A 19,891-nucleotide genomic window follows, 5' to 3' on the forward strand; every position below is an offset into this window, starting at 1 on the left:
ATCCCCCGTGTCCCCTGCAGCAGTATCCTCAGCATTAGTCCTGCCACTATCCGCGGGTCTGTCCCGCTCAGGGACCCCGTGCTGAGGGGAAAACTCGGGGGAAGGTTGTCCTCCCCAGGCGCTGCAGAAATCACTGGCCTCAAAGGAGACAAAATGGCGCCCACAACCAGGACCGCCAACCCCGAGGGACCTAAAATGGCACCCGTTCCCGCACTTCCCGGGAACGGGCCAGGAATCCCGGCCGGCAGCTCCCCAAAGGCACCCATAACTGTCTGGACCCTGAGGACTACCCCCTTCGAAGGCGCGGAGGCACCCTCACCCCCGGAAACACACGAGGCGCACAGGCCGTCCCCGCCGCGCTGCAGGCCCGACGCGGCATGGGAGCAAACGATACAAAAAACTACCACCGCCCCCCCCCGAAAACACGGCGAAACAGCGCCAAAACACACACACACCCGCGATCGGAAGGGCCACAGATTTGAATCCCACTAAAAATAAAAAAAAGACTTTTTTTTTTTTTTTTTTTTTTTACAAGTACCTGTCCGGCAGCCTCGGGTCCTGAACCTACTGGGGGGAGTGAGCCGGGCTCCCCGGTGTCACCCCCAGTAGCTGAGTGTATTGCCCAAAGGGTTCTCGACCCCCAACACCAACAGCCTCTGTAACCAGGGGGGATGGTCCCCTCAGGACCTCCCAACCCCCTGAGAGGCGGGAGACCCTGACTTGCAGGAACACACTGCAGTCCGTCTCCGTCAAGACTGTCCCTACACTTTTTATTTTAACTTTTTAAACTTTTACCTAATTCTAACCGAACACTAGGCTAGGCCCTAGCACAGACTGTAGGTTTTGCACCTCCTCCACCTGCTGGAGACAGAAGAATACTGCCAGACTGTAGGTGGCACCCTCCTAGATAAGGCGGAGTTTTGTTGCTAAACTTCTGTCTCCATCTGCTAGGAGGGGGTGGGGGTGCAAAACCCAGGAGTCTGGACTGATCCGGGTACGTACAGGGAACTACTGCTTGTTGGGTAGTCGGAGTTTGGACAGCAATAACGAAGCAGTTCTGTGCCAAACATATGGTTACATTTAAAACAGATATGAAAGATAAAAGATCTATGAATATACCAAGCATCACAATAATCAACTATTAAAATGCATTTCACCTATGGTAAAGATTTTGAAAAAAAAAAGAAATCAAATACATTTTTAAAAGGTAAAAAAAAAAAAAAAAAGGACCGGGCTAAACAAAAATCCCGCCACCCAAGAAAAAGTCTAGTGTGATGGATTCTCTGTTCCTATTGTCCACTGAAAGAGGTCTGATTCCCAGCACCAAGGTATAGGCAACCATTGCTGCTTGATATGAAGGCGGTAATGCAAGGAAGTACCTCCTGGTCCCTGGGAACATCCACTTTCTCCACGTCATCTTCATACTTGGCCCGAGTAAATCTGGAGGAGAGTGTTTTGCTGGAGGATCTGTACAGCATCGCCGCTCGTGTAAATTCATCCCGTTCTCTTCCTCGCTCCCACTCTGTCATGCCGGGGTCTAAACAGCTCTCCAAGGCATCTAAAACAGAAAAGTCTTTCAAAGAACACTGCAACCACATTTAATTAATGTAAGGCATCTCATTTACTGCATGTAACAGTAACGTACAAATGTCTGTCGCACTAACTTCTGGGACGTGCGTGTTTACATGCCCCCACCTCCCATGATGGCATGAAAGTTTGGTATGGACAGAACACCCAACAAAAAATGTATTAGGGGATACACACACAGATATAGCAAACTCATAAGCCTTCTCGGCCTTTGGTAAGTAGGCTAAACATTTAAATACAGATATAGTTTGGATTTCTGGACTTCAGTTGCAAGAAAACGATATTCCAGTGGATTCAGTTTATCACTGTAACACAACAGATGATGGGAGCAAGAAAACAACTGGTCCATCCAATCTGCCCAGCTATAGAGGCAACTGCCATTTTTCTGCAATTCACTACGGCTCTTCAGTGAAGTGGTCTGGTCAGGGCACAAAAAGCCGAAGCCTGGCGACCCAGATTCAGAGCCATCTCCCCACTCCCAGACAGCTCTGATCTCTTTCTTGCTCCATAATTTTACTGATCATAATACTCTGTCTGCTCAAAAAGGTTCACTTGATGTCTTTTGGCGACCAAATGATTTAAAATAAAATACCTGTTATTCGTAAGCAAAGGGTAACACTGGAAGCTTAACAGGCTGCGACAGCTTTTATTGGCCTAACATAAGAAGAATCAGAAGATGATACAGTACATGACCTTCCGACCCCACACAGCCTCACGTCCATTTGAAGAGGTCCTGAACAATCATGTAGCCCATCCTGTGATATCTCTTATCAGCCCATCATTAAAATCAAAACGGAAGACTCCAGCTTTCTACCGAGCCAGGACAGGAGCATCGCACTCTGGACAGGACAACTTTCAGAGCCGTTTACCTGGGAAATCTGGCCTGTCTGAAAGCTGCCCTCTCTCTGGCTAAAAGTGCGTGTGGGCACCACAGCCCACGGGGAGCCAGATACGGGAGGGGCAGGGAACAAGGCAGGTTTGGGAAATGACACATTTAGTTCCATTTTCAAAATCTACACCTGGTTTTCAGCAAAAAAAAAAAAGTTTTTCTCACGGAAGCAGCAGGTGCTTTTTGAAAATGAGTTAGAAAAGATCCCCTGGGTATCTGCAGCTAAGCCTGCTCTTTGAATACTGCCCTCAGAGTGGAATACTATTACTAATAATCGCCAGTGTAATACTGAAAAATCCTGGTTACAACACTGGAGAGATTTACAGGGGTAGGCAATGCTGGTCCTGGAGTGCCACAGACAGGTCTGCTTTTCAGGATATACGACTACCATTTATCATTTTTAAAGCACTACTAGATATACGCAGAACTGTACAGACGCACAGAAGAGACAGTCACTGCTCCACGGAGATCGATTCAAGGCAAAAAAGCATGCACGACAAACAAGAATCCACAATGAACAATTGAACGCACTGCATCCAAACTGATTGTGGATGTCCTCAAAACCAGACTGCTTTGTGGTATTCCAGTACTGGCGTTGCCTACCCCAGGATAGAAGAGGTTGCCCTCCTTCTAGAACTGCAGGTCTCTGTAATACGAGATGAAACCAATGAAACATTCACAGTCTGCAAACCCCACATGCAGTCAGTTACTAGCTACTTTGGCCATCTCGACTAGCAGGGCGCTTGTCTGTGTTGTTTGCCAACTGTTAAGTACCTTTCTCTCCTTGCTTAAGGCCTCCGAGGTAATCTTCATATCTCTTTTGCTTTTCTGGGTTTTTTGCAAATGGCTGAAAATCACCGGAGACTGCAGCCGCCGTGACCCCACCCCCCGCCATTTGATGCTGATCCGGAGTGTGATCTGCAGCTTCAGGCTGAAAGCGGCTGCTCAGGGCCAACTGGGTTAGCTGCTTCGCTTTCGCTTGCTGCTGCTCCATGGTTTGTTTCGCTTCTTGGATGCGCTCTCTGTCTTTCTCAGAGAGAAGCTCCAAAACAGAGGTGGGGCCTGATAACAGAAGAGGAGTGCATCAGTAGCAAGCCACAATGTTTTGATAAGTAGGCAGTATTTTCATTGACTGTTTTGGATGTTACCTTTCAATAAATCACTCCCAAACCTCTAGAAATCTTCCTATGGGAGTAATTTCCCTGCCAGTATCACGCAATCAGTTTCTCTTCCATTAAAAGGAAAACTACAATGAAATTGTGTGCATTGTGATAGGAAAAAGCAATCTAAAATATTTTCCCATTCAATCTAACATGGAACGAGCCATTTGGTGTTTCTTGGCTTGAAGTAAACGGCCTTTCTCCTCCTGAGGGACAAACGTGACATATTTATGATTGGGGCATAGCATTCAGCACGTCCACTGCTTGCTTACTGTCATATTTTTTTCTTTTCCAGAAGTCAATACTCGTGCATTTAAGCGGTATTAAATAGCAGATCAAAAATATGACACCATGTCATGCTCACTCAGGAGGTATTACAATGTCAAGCCAGAGCCAACCAAGTCAATATAAGAACTCTATGTTGGAGAGAAGACTTTTATAATCAGAACAATGTTTATAGAAATGCTGTATCGAGAAGTTATGTCAGAAAATTCATACAGAAATTACTCACCAGAGACAAAGCAACTTGCCTTGTACTACCCTTCCTCCCCCCAAAAGCCATCCTCTTCTCCCCCACAGGAAGACCCCTCCTTCATTCTCCTCCCTATGGCCCTGCTGCTGCCTCCCAAGACAAGATCGGGTCACCTCCAGGCTCCATCTAAGCTTGCTTGCCAGTCATGAAAATGCCAAGTGGATTCTGAAGACCCTGCACCCAGGCATTATTGAACCCGTAAAGCGTCATTTACCTTGCAAAGCCGTTTCTCCTAGCAAGTCCCTCCGCTGAGAGGAACTCAGGCCATGTCTGCTTTGCTGTGCCGGGTCACTCTGATGCACACCTGAGGAGTCCAGTAATGACTGAAGGACCTGAGAGTTTCCATGGTTTGCTGCTAGTACTGGTCTAAAATAATGGACGGGTCTATAATCTCTTGGCAGCTCAGGGGGTGGATATATCTACCGAAGAACAAACAGAAAGCAGGTGGCTATTTAGTGGCAATCCCGGCTGTTAAACACTTAATAAAGATAAAGGAAAAAGAAAAAATACACAGTCACGGACATCCTATACAAACCTGCTAAGGAACAACTGTCCAACCAGCCAGCACTGTCCTAGGACCAGCCAAATGATACAGTCCTGGCATGACAATTACAGAGACGCACTTATGTGCGAGAAGAAAATTAACTGCTTTTCAACTTCTGCAACAGGCTAGAATGGTTTTAAGATTTGGTTTCTTGGAAGAGCAAGGTTCTGGTTGAACTCTTTGGCAAAATAAAAACAGAAACACTGTGCATTAGTTCTAACAAAACCAAAACACAATTCAGAAAGCTGGCAGTTAATGACCGTGTTTAAAAATTCCTGTTTTTGTTCATTCTAACTTTTGTTCAATTCCTAAGAAGATCACATTGTGCAAAGCTTTTGAGAGCGCCTCCAGCCCAGCCCGCTCACTCCATGAAGTCTTTGTGCTGAGCTTCATCAGAGCTGTACATAGAAAACTCAGGACACGGGAGGATGCGTTTCAAACCATTTTCCGGGATAAAAACGCACCTGTCTTGAAAGTTGCCTTCTTCGGCCTGGCCAGAAGTCTGCGCAGGCTTCCACAGCATGCCCGCTTGTAGCCAGATTAGAGAGAGAGACCTTCCTAAGAAGCTGGGGCGGGGGAGGGAGGCGTTTAGGTGGGGGAAGGAGCACAGTTCACGTACATATAATTTTCAAATCCAATCGTGCTGTTTAGCCTCGGGCACCAGCTGCCTGCACCAAATGGTAGGTGCAAAGCATATGGCTGCTTTTAGCCTACAATGCCTGAGTGAAATCTGCTCTGAAGTATCATAAAAGGTGCAACATCAATTTAAAAAATGGCTTTATGCATGCTGGATTTTCAAAAGGAAAACAATACAGCTGGTTTCACTTTGAAAATCTATTGCAAATATATGCCAGTTGGTTATGGGTGAGATGTTTCTTAGCTGCGAGTTTAATGTTCATGGGCAGGCTGGGCTCTCAGCTGCTCAGGAAGTACCAAAGTCAATTGGTGCCAGTTATCAACTCTCTTGCTCCTTTTTTTTTTTGGGGGGGGGGCAGGGAGGGAGGGAAAGAGGAGAATATGTTTGTTCATTCTTTATTACATAAATACTGGAGAGAAGTAGCCTGCATGAAACCCTAGATAGTGGAGAGGTCGACAATATAGTTTTTTGTCTCCATCTGCTGGTGGTGGTGGGGGAAAGCAAAGCTTAAGCGTCTGGACACTAGACTAGAAATGTACCAAAAATTCTTTAAAAATGCTTCCTATTGGGATATTTCAAAAGCCTTTATAAACCTCATGAGCTTACACTAATGCCCTCTTGATTATCGTACAATTATGTTAAAAATGCACATAAATTCAAATTAAAGTCTTTTCAAGAATGTTTGAAGAGGCCTGCACGGTCTCAAAAGTGCCTGTATTGCGGCAGCTTTTTATTTTTTAAGCAAACAAAAACTCCAGTTTTTTCCAACAGCTACTCGAAGCCAGTATGTGAATATTTCTTAATATAATATAATTAAGCCTTCACAACATCTTCCCAGGAGGTCATCGCTTTTCTGCCTACTTTAGGCTGGTATCCAAATGCTGAGGAAATGAGGATGATCCCTACTTGGCCTTTTGGCTCAAATCAAGAACCTAAATGACGAGACTGGGTGGGGCAGAGTGCCACCCAGCCATTAAAAAAAATAAATAAATTCATACGTTTACATAAATTAATAATTTGCATCACCTATGTGCTGTAAAAGTGAATGATAAAAGCTGAGGTACAAACAGCAGAAATATTTAGGACATGAAAAAATATTTTAGCTGATAATCCACAAAGAAATTATTTATTATAAGGAAATCTCACTGTGAGGTATCAGCAGTGAAAAGATGGCAGTCAGAAAGAGAATAGAAAAAACTTATAACACAAAACATTAATTGGTAGCTAAATATATCATTTACCTTGCTAGGAGGAGAAGGTGCAGAGGCAAAGGAAAATCCATCCAAAATTTTCCCAACATATCTAACTTCTTTCTCCAGCCCTGTAAAACGTTTTTAAGCAACATTATGGCACATGGAAACTCTAAAACAACCATAAGGCAAATTCAAAAGAAGAGAGAGAGAGTGGCAGACTGAACGTCTGTGATCGGAAGGGAAATATAAAAAGAATACGTGAAAAGTGCTAGCAATCAACCTCTGTAGTATTATGCACAATGCCCTTAAAAACAGGAAGGCTGTGACAGGAACCTGTTAGCCCAAACTTAAAAAAAAAATAAAAATCTATTGACATAATGGCTGTGACACAGCACACATCCTGGGTACATACGTACGTGCTGTCATAAGATGAAGCAGAGACTACACCCTGGACACTTGTCTCTAAGTCGGCTCTGAACAGGGCCACTGGATGAAAGTTTAGTGCCCTCTTCATGGGCAAGGCCAGGGGCCACCACTCCTTGACCCACTGTCTACACTTGGATTCTGGGACTCTATCCTAGCCTCTTCCCTCCCCCACTGCAACTTTAGTGTCTCTCTCGGTGGATCCTCCTCCTCCACTATCTGGTTATCGGTTGGTGTGTGCCCCATGGCTCTGTACTGGGCCCCTGCCCCCTTCTCTCTTTACCCTGGTTTCCTTGCTGCTTTGATCTCCTCCTAATGTCATCTTTATGCTCATGGCTCCCAGCTCTCTCCTCCTCTGCACTGAACTTTCACCCGGAATCCAGTCTCAGATCTCGGCTTATTTATCTGGAATGGCTACCAGGATGTCCCACCGCCACCTTAAACTTAACATGGTCAAGACTGAAATTCTTATATTTCCACTAAAACCTACTTTCCCCTTCCACATTTTTCTCTCTCATTCTCATCATTCTCCCTATCCCCTCAACCCGCAACTCAGCACATATCCGAAACAAGTTGTTTCTTTCTCTCTAATATCACCAAAATCCATCCTTTCCTTTCTGAACAAATTATCAAACCCCTTAATCCATTCACTTATCACCTCCCACCTTGTTGCAACCGCCTCCTCACAGGTCTGCTGACACGTCCATGTTACCCCTCTTCTCATAGCTCTAACTTTGGTTTCCAATTTCCTTCCACGTTCGGTTCCAAACTGCTGCTTCTCCCCTACAGGTGCATGCCTATTCTGCAATGCCATGCTCTCTCTCCTCTCATATCTCCCATGTCCTTCCTCCTGACCTTTATTCACCAGGCAAGCTGCTCCTAACTATGCCCTTCTCGTCCACTATCAAATCAATACTGTGCTTTTATTCTTGGGGCACTGCATGCTTGAAACGGGCTGCCTGAGTAGATTCATCTTGCTCCCTCTCTGATTAAGTTCACATCCCACTTCAAGGCACTAGGGCTGCTTTTAAATCCATCAACCCTGACTCTTCCTGATCTTGGCCCTCTGACATTAAACATATTTTGCTAGAAAATTGTTCTGTCTGGGTCTCAACCTGATTGTAAGCTCCTTGGAGTGGGGACTGACTTTTCTGTATCTGTATGCACTGTTTGCCTCATGGCAATAAAAAAAACATATTCTGCAGCCGTACAGGGTTAATCAGCACACTCTTGTCCCTAACATACCAACAGCTCTCTTTGTTGAGAACACAAACATTACAGCTTTCCTTCACCGGCACTTTATTTTCTCATCGTCTTATTTCTTTATCTTCAAAGAATAAAAAAATCTGACCACAGCACACATACCTAGAAAGCTGTTAATGATTCACGTTTCAACCCAATCACAGGGCTAAGAAAAATGAGCTTGTTTCAATTGTTTGCACTGCAAGGGTCTAACCTAAGCTGTCATAATAGCAGGCACACCTCGGTCTACAAACAATCCACATATTTAAGAATGTGGGCAAACATTTTCCATACGCAGTTATTACAATGAGGATTGTACCATATACATGAGAGATACTTCAGAGAACGAGAAACTTGTTTGGCAAATTAAGAAACAAGCTGCACAAATCCTGTGTGCAATGAGAACTGTACTTGTTGTGAGGCTTGTTTCTCAGTTAAAAATGTGACACAGGGCCAAGACACAGCTCAGGTCAGGGAAAGCCAGAGATCTGTTGGAGTCTACAGCAATGCATCAGGAATGAAATTGGCCCTTTTGGTCCGTATCTGCCATCATGTTCTCGCTGTTACTATGCCAGTGCACTACAGAAAAGCATGTGGAGTTATTGCCAGGTGTCTGGGAAGCACTGGGGAAATTGATTTTACCCCTTGGTTCAAGGTGACCAAACCTTTATGCCATTCCAAACCCATATAAGAATTCAAAAGGAAAGAAGAAATATTTCACCAAAAGGCTGACAGGAAGCATCTTAACCACACATACAAGGGCAGAGTCTCTTGCCGCTATACACCGAGGTTAGTAGGGGTTTCTCATGGGAAGGTGCATTCCCCCTCCATCCCCAGCCCCCAGCAAAATTCTAATCTGTCACAAACCTCTTTAGGGAGTCAAAAACAGGCAATGGATCGCCCCTTTGGGATCAATGCTGTTTGTGTTTCCCTTCTCCCTCTGCCACCCCGCTTTTCTCCCTTTGTTTTCTGATACCATATTTTCGGTCAGCCTGGCCGGACGGCACTAGAAAATCCTCAGCACGGGCCAAAAATAAATCTGTTTTACAGGAACACGCTATATTTGGAATTGTTTCTAAAGGTGTAGCAAAATCATGAGCAGACTTTTATGGGCTAAATTTTAAAAAGGCAGGCAATAATAAGTAATGTGACTCTTTGAAGATCATTGGATCCCTTTCTTGGTTCTGAAAATTCTGCCATTATCAAAATAAGGGTATTTTGTTTTCTAATAACAGGATGCAAGTGAAAACTATGCAGAAAGGGGAAAGAAAAAAAACACCCAAATTAAAAATTGTAGGTGCAGTGTAAAACATAGATATGTACTTCTTGCCACAAGGTTATATTAAAGCTTAGATCCCCACAATCTCAAGAGCAGTGGGAGCCTGGACATGACATTCGCCATATCTGCACGTTACAACTACTGCACAAGCCACACAAATGTAAACCAAAGACTTAGTAATGCAGTATGGAAACCCCACATTCTAAAACAAATTATTTTAGTCCTGGGGGAATTCTGCGCTACTGCCAAATTCTGCGAAGAAAACAGCAGAGGAGACCCCAACATGCTGCGAACGGAGCGTGTCCTGCATGTGCTGGGGGACGCGCTCCGTTCACGGCGAAGATGAAGGCCCTGGTGCGCTGTTTGCGGCGAAATGGAAGGCCCCCGTGTGCCGTGAACGGAGTGTGCTCTGCTCGCGGCGAAGGTGGAAGGCCCCAGTGAGAGAGAATGTGTGAGAGAGGAGAGGGAGGGAGAGAGCATGGAAGGTAAGAGAGCAGGGGGAATGCTTGAGTGTGGGTTCAGAGAGAGGGAGCATGGGAGGTAAGAGAGCAGGGGGATGGTTGAGTGTTGGTTTCAGAGAGAAGGAGCCTATATGAGGGGAGAGAGAGCAGGAGGGTGTGAGAGAGAGTATGGGAGGTAAGAGAGCGGGGGTGGGATGCTTGAGTGTGGGTTTCAGAGAGAGGGAGCCTATATGAGGAGATTGTGAAGGAGTGTGTATGTGTGTGAGAGATTGGGAGCTCATGTGTATGAAAAAGGGATCCTGTGTATGAGAGGGTGCTGGCCTGTGTGAAGGGATTGTGTATGTCTGAGACAGAACGTGTGTGAACGGATGCGTGAGAGAGAGACATAGGTAGTCTGTGTGAGGATGTATGTGTGATAGAGAGAAAGGGAGCTTGTGTGGGTGTGCATGCAAGAGAGAGGGACCCTGTATGAGGGGATGTGTGTGTGCGAGAGAGTGAGGGAGCCTGTATGAGGGTGTGTGCATGTGTATTAGACAGAGGGAGCATTTGTGTGAGGGGCAGTACTGAGAACGGGGTCAAACTCTGGGAGTGGTGATAGAGTGGAAGGGGTTGAGCCTAGAGGTGGAGGGGAGAGATACTGGCAGGTGGAGGAGTTGGGGCCTGAGAGGGCAAAGTGGCCAGGGGAGTAGGGAGAGTGAGTGGAATGGACACTCTTATGGTGAATTTCTAGGGAAATTCTGCTCAAAATAACTTAAAATTCTGCATCTTTAAAAGAAAATTAGGTTCTTACCTTTTGCTAATTTTCGTTCCTGTAGTACCGAGGATCAGTCCAGACTCCTGGGTTTTGCCCCCCCTCTAGCAGATGGAGACAGAAGTTTATAAACAAAAACTCCGCCTACATATAGGCTGGTGCCACCTACAGTCTGGCAGTATTACTGAATGTCAAAGTAGCAGGAGAACCCGCAACAAATAACCCAAAGAACACTGAAGATTACCTCCAAACTAAGCCAAACTGAAGCTTAACTCCACCCAACTGGGTACCGAACTCGAGGTAACCAACAAACAAACATATTCCAGAAACAGCACACAGATCACACATCCTCTCCCGGCAGACAATCGCAATACTGGGCGGGACTCTGGACTGATCCTCGGTACTACAGGAACGAAAATTAGCAAAAGGTAAGAACCTAATTTTCTTTTCCCTGTACGTACCAGGATCAGTCCAGACTCCTGGGATGTACCAGAGCTTCCCTTACTGAGGGTGGGAGCCGGAGAGGCCTGCTCTAAGCACCCCTTCTCCAAACCCCGACGGCCCTGGCGCCTTCACATCCAAACGATAGTGCCGGGCAAAAGTATGGACTGACTTCCAAGTGGCCGCCCTACAGATCTCCTCTGTAGGAATATGTTGGCATTCCGCCCAGGATGCAGCCTGGGCGCGAGTTGAGTGGGCTTTCAGTCCCACCGGCAACGGTCTCCCCGCCAACAAATATGCTGAGCGAATGGTTTCCTTCAACCAACGAGCAATTGTAGTCTTGGAAGCCGCTTTACCTCGCCGGGGACCACCATGGAGGACGAACAGATGATCGGAGACCCTGAACACATTAGTGATCTCCAAATAGTGCAACAAGACGCGCCGAACATCCAGCTTCCGCAGGTCCCTAGCTAAGGGATCCGAAGACTGTCCCTGACCAAACGATGGCAACTCCACCGTCTGATTGACGTGAAAGGACGAAACCACCTTTGGTAGAAAAGACGGCACAGTACGCAAGGAGACTCCCGAATCCGAAATCCTCAGAAAAGACTCTCGACACGACAGAGCCTGCAGCTCAGAAATCCGCCGCGCCGATGCCATAGCCACCAAAAATACCACCTTGAGCGTCAAGTCCTTAAGAGTGACGTGTCGCAGAGGCTCAAACGGTGCCTTACACAGCGCTTTCAGAACCACATTCAAATTCCAAGACGGACACGGAGGACGAAACGGAGGGCGTAACTGTTTTGCCCCCCGAAGGAAATGCACCACATCCGGATGCTGCGCTACCGAAACTCCGTGCACCCGCCCCCGAAAAGATCCTAGCGCTGCCACTTGCACCCGCAAAGTACTACAGGACAGGCCCTTAGCCAACCCCTCCTGGAGAAACAGCAGAATATCTGGAATATTCGCCCGGGTAGGTGCTGTGCCGCGATGCACACACCAAGTCTCAAACAGTCGCCACACGCGCACGTACGCCAGAGACGTAGACTTCTTTCGGGAATGCAACAGCGTGGACACCACGGAAGCCGCGTACCCTTTAGAGCTCAACCGCTGCCTCTCAAAAGCCATGCCGCTAGACAAAAGCGATGCACCAGGTCGAAACAAACGGGCCCCTGATGTAGGAGATCCGGCAGAAAACGGAAACCGAAGTGGCCCTTCGACCGCTAGATTCACCAGATCCGCGAACCAGGGCCTTCTTGGCCATTCTGGAGCCACCACGATCACCTCCGCCGGATGCTGCTCTATGCGACGCAGCACCCGTCCGATAAGCGGCCACGGAGGAAACACGTAAAGTAACACATCCCTCGGCCACTGAACTACCAGTGCATCCACTCCTTCCGCCAACGTCTCCCGTCGACGAGAGAAAAATCGAGGAGCCTTTGCATTGCGGAACGTGGCCATTAGGTCCACCGCTGGTGTGCCCCACCGATCGCAAATGAGCCTGAAGGCGTCCTCCGCGAGCTCCCACTCCCCGGGATCTAACCAATGCAGACTGAGAAAATCCGCCTGGACATTTTCCACCCCGGCTATGTGGGAAGCCGCGATACTGCTCAAATGGGCCTCCGCCCATATCATCAACGACCGAGCTTCTGCCGCTACCGGCTGACTCCTGGTTCCCCCCTGACGATTGATATAAGCCACCGTGGTCGCATTGTCCGACAGAATCCTGACGGAACGCCCGCGGAGAAGCGGGAGGAACTTCACCAGAGCTAATCGCACCGCTCGAGTTTCCAACCGATTGATGGACCACGACGCCTCCCGAGCCGACCATATTCCCTGAACCGCTCGACCGAGACAGACTGCTCCCCAACCAAGCAGACTGGCATCCGTGGTAACCACCGTCCACGACGGAGTTTCCAACGAAACCCCGCGACTCAAGTTTTCCTGGCAGAGCCACCATGGCAAGCTGTCTTTGGCTTCCTGGGTCAACGGCAGGCTGAGGAAAAATTCCTCCGAGACCAGGCTCCAGCGGGAGAGCAACGCGGACTGCAAGGGACGCATATGCGCAAACGCCCATGGAACTAACTCTAGCGTGGAGTTCATAGAGCCCAAGACCTGCAGATAGTCCCAGACCACTGGGACCGGTTTGCGCAACAACCTGCGAATTTGCCCCTGTAGTTTGAGGATACGCTCTTGCGTTAGGGCCACCGTGCCTTGACACGTGTTGAACACCGCCCCCAAATACTCCAGGGATTGCGACGGCACCAGATGACTCTTGGCCAGGTTGACCACCCAGCCCAGTGAGCGTAACAGGTGCAGCACCCGCTGAATCGCCAGCTGACAAAGAGTCCTCGACTTGGCCCGAATCAGCCAATCGTCCAAGTATGGATGCACCAACAGCCCCTCCTGGCGGAGTCTCGCCGCCACCACCACCATAATCTTGGTGAACGTGCGCGGAGCCGTTGCGAGGCCAAACGGCAACGCTTGAAACTGGTAATGTTGCCCCAGTACCGCAAAACGGAGAAACCGTTGGTGCTCCCGTCGAATCCCAATGTGCAGGTACGCCTCTGTGAGGTCCAGAGAGGCCATAAACTCTCCTTTTCTGACCGACGCGATCACGGACCGCAAAGTTTCCATTCGAAAACGCGGAACCCTTAGACACTTGTCGACACTCTTCAAGTCGAGAATGGGACGAAACGTCCCCTCCTTCTTGGGTACCACGAAATAAATGGAATACCGGCCCTGTCGGAGTTCGCCGGTCGGAACCGGAACGACGGCCCCGAGGTCGCGCAACCGCGCCAGAGTCTCCCGCACCGCCCGGCGCTTTTCTGAAAACCCGCAAGGGGACACCAGAAAAGCCGGAGCCGGACGGCGTGAAAAATCTAACGCGTAGCCGTGTTTTATCACCTCTAGGACCCACTGATCCGACGTAATCTTGGCCCATTCCTCGTAAAACCGGCTTAACCTTCCTCCAACCGGGGGAACCGAGGAACGGACCGGCCTCACTTCATTGTGCTGGCTTCCCGCCCTGCACAGCTGGACCGGCCCCCGGACGGCCGAATCGACGCCCACGAAAGGACTGCGAGTACGATTGTTGGCGGGCCGCCCCGTGACGGAACGAAGAGTTCGATCCGCGCGCCGCCCGAGTTCTACGGCCCCCACGAAACCGCGGCCGAGCGGCTGGAGCACCCCGGAAACGGTATCTATCCTCCGGTAAACGGTGCACTTTATTCTCTCCCAAGGATTCCAGGAGATCCTCCAACTCCTTACCAAAGAGCAACTTCCCCTTAAAGGGGAGGGAGCCTAATCTAGCCTTGGAGGTACCATCCGCCGCCCAATGGCGAAGCCACAACAGTCGCCGCGCCGCTACCGCCGAGACCATGGTCCGTGCCGAAGTGCGCAGGAGATCATAAAAGGCGTCCGCACTATAAGCGATGACCGCCTCCAATCGACTCGCCTGTCTGGCCTCATCCGTCGACAGAGACTCATTCGCCAACAGCTGCTGTGCCCAGCGTAACCCGGCTCGCAACGAAAAATTACTACAGACCGCGGCCCGGATTCCTAACGCCGAGACCTCAAAAATACGCTTCAGTTGAACCTCCAACTTCCTATCCTGTATATCTTTGAGAGCCGTACCTCCCGTTACCGGGATGGTGGTCTTTTTGGTAACCGCTGCCACCGCCGAATCAAGTTTTGGCAGACGCAAAAGTTCCAACACGTCCTCCGGCAGTGGATATAACTTATCCATAGCCTTAGCTACCTTGAGTCCCAAATCCGGAGTATCCCACTCCTTAAACATCAAATCCGATGCCGAGAAATGCAGTGGAAAAGCCGACGAGGGACCCCTGAGGCCCAAGACAACCGGATCCGTCTGACCCAGACGAGATTCTACCTGGGGAAGTGGGATTCCCAGTTCCCCCAGGATTTCAGGGATGAGGGGCCCTAGCTCATCCCTATGGAACAACCGAACTACCTTCGGATCGTCCCCATCCGTAGCGTGCAGTGTCCCTGCATCCTTAGGCTCCGGCTCTTCCTCCCCCTCAACCCCCCTCGGGGGCTGGGATGGGCAGTCCAGATCCTCCTCCGGATCCGCCAGCGCCTCCGACTCCGACGAGGAGAGCGAAGGCCCCTCCGCCCCCCTGGAACGAAGAGGCCTTGGCTTGGGCCTGGGCCCAGACAGCCCCCCTCCCCCCGTGTCGGATTTTGGGGCCTTGGCCGCTGGCGCTCCGCTCCCAGAAGCGGGGATCCCCGGAACTCTCTTCCGAGCCAGGCGGCGTGCTTTAAAAGCTTTATGCATGAGCAACACGAACCGCGAGTTAAATGAGGAGTCCGATGACCCCTCCTCCTCTCCCCCCTCCTCGGGGGAATCATCCCCAGGAGACCTGGACCCTAACGGCCCTTCCTCACTTCCAGACACCCTCTGGGGGGACAAACGTGGCGGGTCACGCACCTGTGCGGTGGTCTGCCGGCCCGCGCTAATTTGTGCCGCCCGCGCCGACAAAATGGCTGCCGTTCCCGCCGAAACCGCTGTTAAAATGGCCGCCGACCCCGACGAACTAGCCGCAGACCGCTCCGTAAACGCTGACACCTCGTGGTCTTGCCTACTCCGCCGAGGCGCTGAGGCCATCGCCGACCCCCCTTCTCCGCCGCCCACGCACACAGAACAGAGGCTGTCGCGCGACAGCCGTCCCGCCGCGGACCCGCAGGCCCTGCACGATGCCTGCCGAGGCATCCTTCACACTGCCGCGGCGAACGGAGGCAGAGAGAGAAAAAAAAAAAAAAAATCAAAGTTTCTCCCCGGATCGGCGGGCCCCAGTCACCGCGAGCAAGCACAGCCTAGCAAGCACAAGCACACACACCACACACAGCACACAAAATAAATGAAAACAAATTTTTTTTTTTTTTTTTTTTAAACTGCTTACCTCGGATCCGGAGCCGGCTGGGGGGAGTGAGCCGGGACCCCCGGTATCACCCCCAGCTCTGTGGAGCCGGTACGTGGGGCTCTCCCACTCCTCGGCTGCCTCTACCAGGGGGAACAGTCCCCTCAGGACCCTAACTTCCCCTGGGAGGCGGGGATTGGGACCAGCAGGCAAGCCTCTGCGGTCCCTTCCCACTAGAAAAAAACCAACAAACTTTCCTACCTTTTTTTTTTTTTTTTTTACAAAAACCACCTAACCAACGTAGGCCTAACACAGACTGTAGGTTTTGCACCCTCTCCACCTGCTAGGAGACAGAAGAATACTGCCAGACTGTAGGTGGCACCAGCCTATATGTAGGCGGAGTTTTTGTTTATAAACTTCTGTCTCCATCTGATAGAGGGGGGGCAAAACCCAGGAGTCTGGACTGATCCTGGTACGTACAGGGAAGTAATTTTTTTCTGTATTAATTTAAAATGTAATTACTTAAAGACTGTCATGTAAATTGTGTTATTTTGACCAATATAAAGTTTGCAGAATTTTGCAAAATTTTAAGTTTTTGTGCGCAGAATTTCAAATTTTTTTGCGCAGAATTTCCCCAGGAGTATTATTTTCTCACAATATTAAGCCATTGTACACAGCTGGGGAAAAAAGGTCCAAGACCTGCAAGGACCACAAGAAAGTCAGATCAAAATATTTTCCCCGAAGTTCAATAAATGATCTCAGACTTCAAATATGATGTGGACAGTTATGGATCGGAAGAGAATCCAAATTCCACAAAGTAGTGGTCATAGTATAATAATGAGTCACAGTACAAAAAAACCAGAGAGAGCCAAAACATCAGGGCATAATAACCATAAAGACTAAGATAATGATAAGATAAGACATTAATAGTACTAAATATAGTTGGAGTCAGATAAGGCCCATTTAGTCTTTGCCCAAATGACTTCCTGGTGCAATTGCCAAAGACCCCAGCTGATCTTCGGCATTCCTTTCAATTCCTCTAGGCCTATTCCAGGCTTTCTTGAATTCTGTTACTGTCTCCACCACCAACACTGGAAGGCTTTGCTATACATCCACCATGCACTGGGAGGAAATATTTTCTAATGTCTTATCCCTTGCAGAGGTTTTCCCCGCAGGAGGATCCTCGCAGCACCAAGGTTTGAAATAAGTGAAGTGAAACCAAGACTACCACAGACTAACTTGGACCAGAATCAATAAAAACAATTATGATGAAGAGAAACCATCATTATGCAAAACACCGATCATGTGAAATGGTCAAGCTGCGAGGGAATCAATAAGACACTTGAGAAATTCAAACATCTTTAAATAAGGGAGGATGTGAACACTATGCACATATTTTCCAGTGCTTTTCAATGGTACACTGTTAAATATTACCTCAGCCTCATTGGTACTTTGAGAGTGGGTGTTGGTTCAATATGCCCCGCCCCCAACTTATTCTCCACTAATCATTGTAGCAATGGTCCTAGGCTAGGAGCCATGTACCAGGGCTCTGATCATGGGCTCGAAATCCAGCCACTAGATGTCACCATTGCATAATGACTAGGACTCCCTCCCCACTAAGAGGCCTCCGTAAAAGCCCCTACCCTGGCCACCCGCAGAGCAGACGATCTGAGCCAGGAATCAAACCCAACATTTTGGTACCTAATACGGCAGTAAACCATTGGCCTCAGGGTGTAGGGACTGATACTTTCAGAATAATTGCGCTGAATTTAATGGAGCTTGATATTCACAGGTATTTATCCGCATAACTTTTGAGTTATCTGGATCAATGCTGAAGTCTGAATATTGCTGCCACTTATCCAGATAAATGTTACCTACATGCGTGGAAGGCATTTGGGGGGGCCATTCCAGAGCAGAGGTTCAGTTAGCTGAATAATTTAGCTGGATAAGTTATTCTGCAACCTCTAGATGTGGCTAAGTGGAGGGATAAACTTATCCGGGAATATGGGTGGGGGGGGGAAGGGGATTTGGCCGACAGGGCCAACATTTGTTTCACTGGGGAGGGGGGGGGGATCAAGCTAGTAGGCCCACTCATTTCTTTTTTTTTTTTAAACTGTGCAGTGTCACTTAACCGGCTATAATCGGTTAGGTTTCAAAGTTATCCAGCTACACATATCCGGATAACTTTGCTCAAGGATATTCAGCGGGACGTTTATCCTGTTGACTTATCCCGCTAACTTTAACCATACAAGTCATCCATTCTCCGCTTCTTTGAAGACTGACCTCAGAATCTGAAGTAAAGGATGAGTCTTTCCTTACGTCCTACCTTGCTTATCTCTGTACTCCTTTGGAGCAGTCCACCCAAACAATCCATCGCCAGGGTCTTCCTCTCTGATCACCGTATCATACTTTGACAAAGTGTCAGTACCATAGATATCAGCATCCTCCTCCTCCAAAGCTCCAACACCAAAGGCCTTTGAACAGAAAGAATGCAAGAGATGCACCGTCAGGCATTATGTATTTCTAGTTAGCGTTATCCATGGCTGAAGGTGCCATAAGCTAGGCTAACTCTTTCAGGGTAAAGCCACTGAAGAATGCACTTCATCACCAGTAGGTCCTTAGGATTTCAGGATGTTGTGCTTCCTCTTTAGCAGAGGTTAACGTTGCAACATTCAGGAACAGAAAGAACGGAAGGGAAAATTTGGATTTTTAGCCCGCTTTTTCTGAGTAAGACTCAAGGAGACCACAGTATTTTTTAGAATTCAGGTACAATAACTCCCTTCCCCAAAGAGCTTACAATCTGCGGTGACCCAAGACAAAGGGACTTGCCTAAAGTCAGAAGGAGTGTCAGTGAAAGAAGTGAGATTTGAAGCCTGGCTTCCAGACCTTGCCTTCATCCAGTTCAAGCTTAAACTCTTTAGTATCAAAATTGGATTGGGAATATTAAAAAATAATAAAAAAAAAAAGGTTCATTTTCAGATTAACATTAAAATAACTAATTACATCTTGCCCTTTATGGGAGCATATTACCCCACAGCAAAAGAGTTTGCATTGGTTACTTGTGGAATAGAAAATTAAATTTAAGATTGTTACCGTGGTTTTTAAAATGTTGAACAATGAAGGTCCTATTTAGTTGACCTGCCTTATGCTCATTGAGCTCTGTAAGCAAGCAGCTCTTATTTGTCTCTGCTGTAAAGGATGCCTGCCTATGCAGTATTCGTGGTTGGGAGTTTTCTATCCTTGGGGAAATATTGTGGAACTCCTTAACTAATGAGCTTCGGGAAATTGTAGATTTTATTTACGGGAAGATTTAAAGTTAATATCTGGGTTAATTGTATTGTATTGTGTATAATTTAGATGTGCTGATGTTAGGAATTGTCAAAGGAGTTACATGTGTAAATGTAACAGTATCATAGCAATTTTCAAAAAACATTTACTGGAGTAAAGTCAACTTATGCAAGAAAATCATACGGACAACTCAATGGCATATATAGGAAAATTGGTTCTTACCTGCTAATTTTCGTTCCTGTAGTACCACAAATCAATCCAGACTGCTGGGTTTTGCCTCCCTTCCAGCAGATAGAGACAGAGAGTTTCTCAGGCACTGCCTCTTAACTTGGTGTGCCACCTGCTGCTCCTCAGTATTTACTCATACCCAAGCAGAACAATCTTATAGACCAACCTACTTGTGAATTAACCTCACTTTTAACCTCTAAACAAGCAGAGGATGAAAAAACTGAACTCCATCTAGCTCTAAACACCTCAAAAACAGAATTACTTATCATCTCCAACCAACCTGAACGTTTCACCCTCCCCATGAGACAGAACACTCCTCAAAATACAACCACAACCCTCTCTCAGACCCAGTCTGT

General features: G+C 48.0%; 1 protein-coding gene across 1 annotated transcript in view; it reads right to left on the reverse strand.

The window, feature by feature from the left end:
* The window catches only part of GPATCH1 (G-patch domain containing 1), a 111,405-nt gene that overhangs the window by 52,875 nt on the left and 38,639 nt on the right, over positions 1-19,891 (reverse strand). The window contains exons 8-12 of the mRNA XM_029608394.1: positions 18,346-18,493; positions 6,591-6,670; positions 4,383-4,587; positions 3,251-3,538; positions 1,380-1,558 (exon numbers count right to left, since the gene is read on the reverse strand). Of these exons, the coding sequence (XP_029464254.1) occupies positions 1,380-1,558; positions 3,251-3,538; positions 4,383-4,587; positions 6,591-6,670; positions 18,346-18,493 (900 nt within the window). The remainder of the gene's footprint in view (positions 1-1,379; positions 1,559-3,250; positions 3,539-4,382; positions 4,588-6,590; positions 6,671-18,345; positions 18,494-19,891) is intronic.

This window comes from Rhinatrema bivittatum, chromosome 7 (genome assembly GCF_901001135.1).
Source record: "Rhinatrema bivittatum chromosome 7, aRhiBiv1.1, whole genome shotgun sequence".
In the NCBI taxonomy this organism is placed as follows: domain Eukaryota; kingdom Metazoa; phylum Chordata; class Amphibia; order Gymnophiona; family Rhinatrematidae; genus Rhinatrema; species Rhinatrema bivittatum.